This window comes from Cyprinodon variegatus, unplaced genomic scaffold (genome assembly GCF_000732505.1).
Source record: "Cyprinodon variegatus isolate N-32 unplaced genomic scaffold, C_variegatus-1.0 Scaffold1077, whole genome shotgun sequence".
Taxonomy (NCBI): Eukaryota; Metazoa; Chordata; class Actinopteri; order Cyprinodontiformes; family Cyprinodontidae; genus Cyprinodon; species Cyprinodon variegatus.
In genome coordinates, this window is record NW_015151530.1 from 191,950 (window position 1) to 195,180 (window position 3,231).

The window sequence follows — 3,231 nt, forward strand, 5'->3', positions numbered from 1 at the left end:
GCAGTGGGTTCCTCAAGTTAGTGGGCTCAGCCCATTGCTTTTCTCACCGAATAATCTACAATGAAGAAAACCTGAAGACAATATTTGTGGATTAATCCTAAAAGTGAGATTAATTCATAGAAATGATGAATCAATTAACAGCCAGCTAATAATAATGTTGGTGCTCCAGTCATATACTGTATGATTTTAGACTTGACAGGAATAAAATGTTGAAGGACTTGTAACTAGAGTTGGATTTTACACCTTGACTTAATATTGTATGTAAGATATCAAGTCATCACTCTGGTCTCTGTTCAACTAATTATGTGTTGATATAATCTTTGATATAATCTTTTTGTTTATCAGACACAACTTGCATGATGGAAAGGGTCAAAACAGGAGCTCACAAATATTAAAAATAAAGTTGCTGTGATATTAAAATACTTTTTTTCTTTTACAGCAGAAAATGTAATAAACTATTCATGCAATGTGGGGTTTTTCTTTTTTTGCTAGCTGCTTGAAAATTTAACTGATTTAGTATTTGGATGAAGCTATTTGTCATTAATGTTATTAATAGAATGATTGGAAGAATTAATTTAGACCAAATTACTGGAAAGATTACTGCACTGCAAAAACAATCTAGAAATAAAAGTAAACATTTCGTAAATTAATCTGAGCAGGTAAATATGATGATTTGCCAATGGAATGAGTATTTGTAACATTAAAATAAGATAATTAGAGCGTGTTGCTGGTGCAGTGGTTTGCGCACACCACCCATGTACGGAGGACTAAGTCCTTGATGCGGCTGACCCGGGTTCGAATCCGAATCTCATACCCCCTTTCCTATCAGCCTACTGTCAAAACAAAAAAATTAAGCCACTATTGCCATAAAAATTCAAAAAAAGATAAGATAATTTGGTAATATGCACTCTAAATAAGACAATCTAATAGTTTTTTTCTTATTTTGAATGTAAATTGTCTTGTTCCATTAGCAAAGTGTCTCATTTACCTCCTGAATTCAAGAAAAAAATGACTTATTTAGATTTAAATTTATTTTAGTGTGGAAAGAGGACACTGCGCCACTGGCAAGGTTGCAGACAGGGCGTCTTAGATGGATTGTAGATAATAAACATCAAACTTCTTAAAGATTAAAAATAAAATTCATATGTGAAACAAATGAAGCTTAATGTCAATCTAAAGGAAAAACATCTCAGAAAACAACCTGCATGTTTTTTAGTAAACCAAAAGTTTGCTGTTACTGTGAAAGAAAACCCATATAGGTTGACATTTCCTGCACCGTTTCGACTCATTCGTCCTGTCTTTGTTGTTGTTTGTGTGTGTGTGTGTGTGTGTGTGTGTGTGTGTGTGTGTGTGTGTGTGTGTGTGTGAAGAGGGGGGGTATGAAGATGAAGAGAAAGTGAAAGATTAAACAGTACAGAAGGAGAGCATTGATCTGCAGCCGGACCCAAAGGGCACCTGGATCCCAATGGATCAATGGAGATCCATACTCTGACTCCTTCTCCCATGATTACTACTCTGGCCTCCTCCCATCTTCCCTCTTCTCCTTCGCTCTGCTCGCTGGACCATGTATCAGTATTGTCCTCCTGACCATGTGCTGCTCTCCCACAGTGAACGAGACTCATCCGGCACACCCAAACCAGCCCAGCGGAGATCCTCATATCACTCTACCTCTCTGAGAGGCTTATGAACCCCCATTAATACAACCTTCCCATCTATGTCTAGGTTATAAATATACATAAACTGCTCTGAACTGGTTTCATAATCAATCAAACTTTTCCCTTTTTAATGATTAAAAACCGACGGACGCTCTGCGCTGTGGGTTACACTCTCCCACCCTACTTTGGAAAAGACAGCATGCACCTGCTCTTCATAAACATCTCCTATCAACACGCCAGGCTGTGATGAATGAGTCCAATAGAGGCGTACAGCAGCGGAGGAGTCCCAGCTGCCTGGATTCATCGGGACTAAACTAGAAGCAAAGAGAAAGCTGCAAAAACTCACACCTTCGCCGGACATTTAGGGGTCAAGAGGCATTCCCTTCTGGGACTGCAGTAAATATGTTAACTCATTTAATGGTAGTAGGACAGCTCCAGTGCTTTACCTTTAACCAAAAAGCTGTAAATGAAGATATCTGCTGAGGAGAAAGGAAGGTTTATAGATTCATCACTTATAACAGAGCAAATCGCAGAAGAACACAGAGACTCTCCTTTATTTGGCTTCACTCTGCAGAAACATTTGATGCTTTGGCATCAATAAAGCATGGGAGCAGATGGGACATCCATTAAACAACCCCAAAATGAGGAGGTGATAAAGGAAGATGGACCATACCTGTTTGCCAGATGTACAAGGGTTTAGTTTCCACTGTGGTTTGTGCATCAAGTGCCCAGATGGAGAAAAGGAGCAGGGATAACTTCCAGATGAAGAGGCACGGTGTTTGTTTCAGAACCCCCAGCAGAAGGAGAGCTCCGCCAGGCAGCCCCATAGCCGCCACGCTGAGAGCGCTTACTTCCCAATGCAGTCAACTGCAAGCCTGGCCAACAGCAAAGAGCTGGAGAGTCTTTCTCCTTTGTCCACAACACTATGGCTGAGGAAATAAAAATCCTGCCCAGACAAACCTCAGCTCCTTTAATGTTTCTGTGTTCCTCTTTGCTTTTTCTACCCTGGCTTCTTATTGAGAAGGAAGAAACCCGGGTGGTGGAAAAAACATGGAACAATGGATCCCAAAGCCCAGCCTGCTACTGCTGCTGCATGCCGGCTTGATGCAGCGTCTCCCTCCCTCCCTCCCTCCCTCTCTCTCCTACACACAGACACACATGCCCATCCTCTCATCCCTCCCTCTCCCCCTTCTCTCTTGTGCCCTTTCAAAGGACCCAGTGAAGCTGTTCTGCAAGCTAAAGTGGAGGGAGGAAGTGTTTTGTTTGTTTAATAAAGAAAGGAAAGATGTAACCTCAGGGAAATATTTCTCTTTCTTTTTTATCTATAAATTGGAACTAGTGACAGAACTACAAGAAAACCAACGCTTTATGAGCAGGCCTGTTTGCAGACGGCATTTTTAAATTCATTCATAGCTTTTGTTTGTCACAGTTTGTGGAGGTCAAGGATCTACGTGGTAAAAGGACATCAGAGGGTGGAGAGATGTACTTTAAAGGAAAAGTCTCGTCAGCAAAGAATAATCAGTGGATCATTATTTATACCTAAAACTAATATGTTTGCAGTGATTTAATTAATTTA

At 40.5% G+C, this 3,231-nt stretch overlaps 1 protein-coding gene across 1 annotated transcript in view; it reads right to left on the reverse strand.

Annotated features, from left to right (window-relative positions):
- LOC107101285 (thrombospondin type-1 domain-containing protein 7A-like) overlaps positions 1-2,761 on the reverse strand; it is a 63,267-nt gene extending 60,506 nt beyond the window's left edge. The window contains exon 1 of the mRNA XM_015400142.1: positions 2,329-2,761. Coding sequence (XP_015255628.1) covers positions 2,329-2,482 — 154 coding nt within the window. The 5' untranslated portion in view covers positions 2,483-2,761. The remainder of the gene's footprint in view (positions 1-2,328) is intronic.
- Between the last annotated feature and the right edge of the window lie 470 nt (positions 2,762-3,231).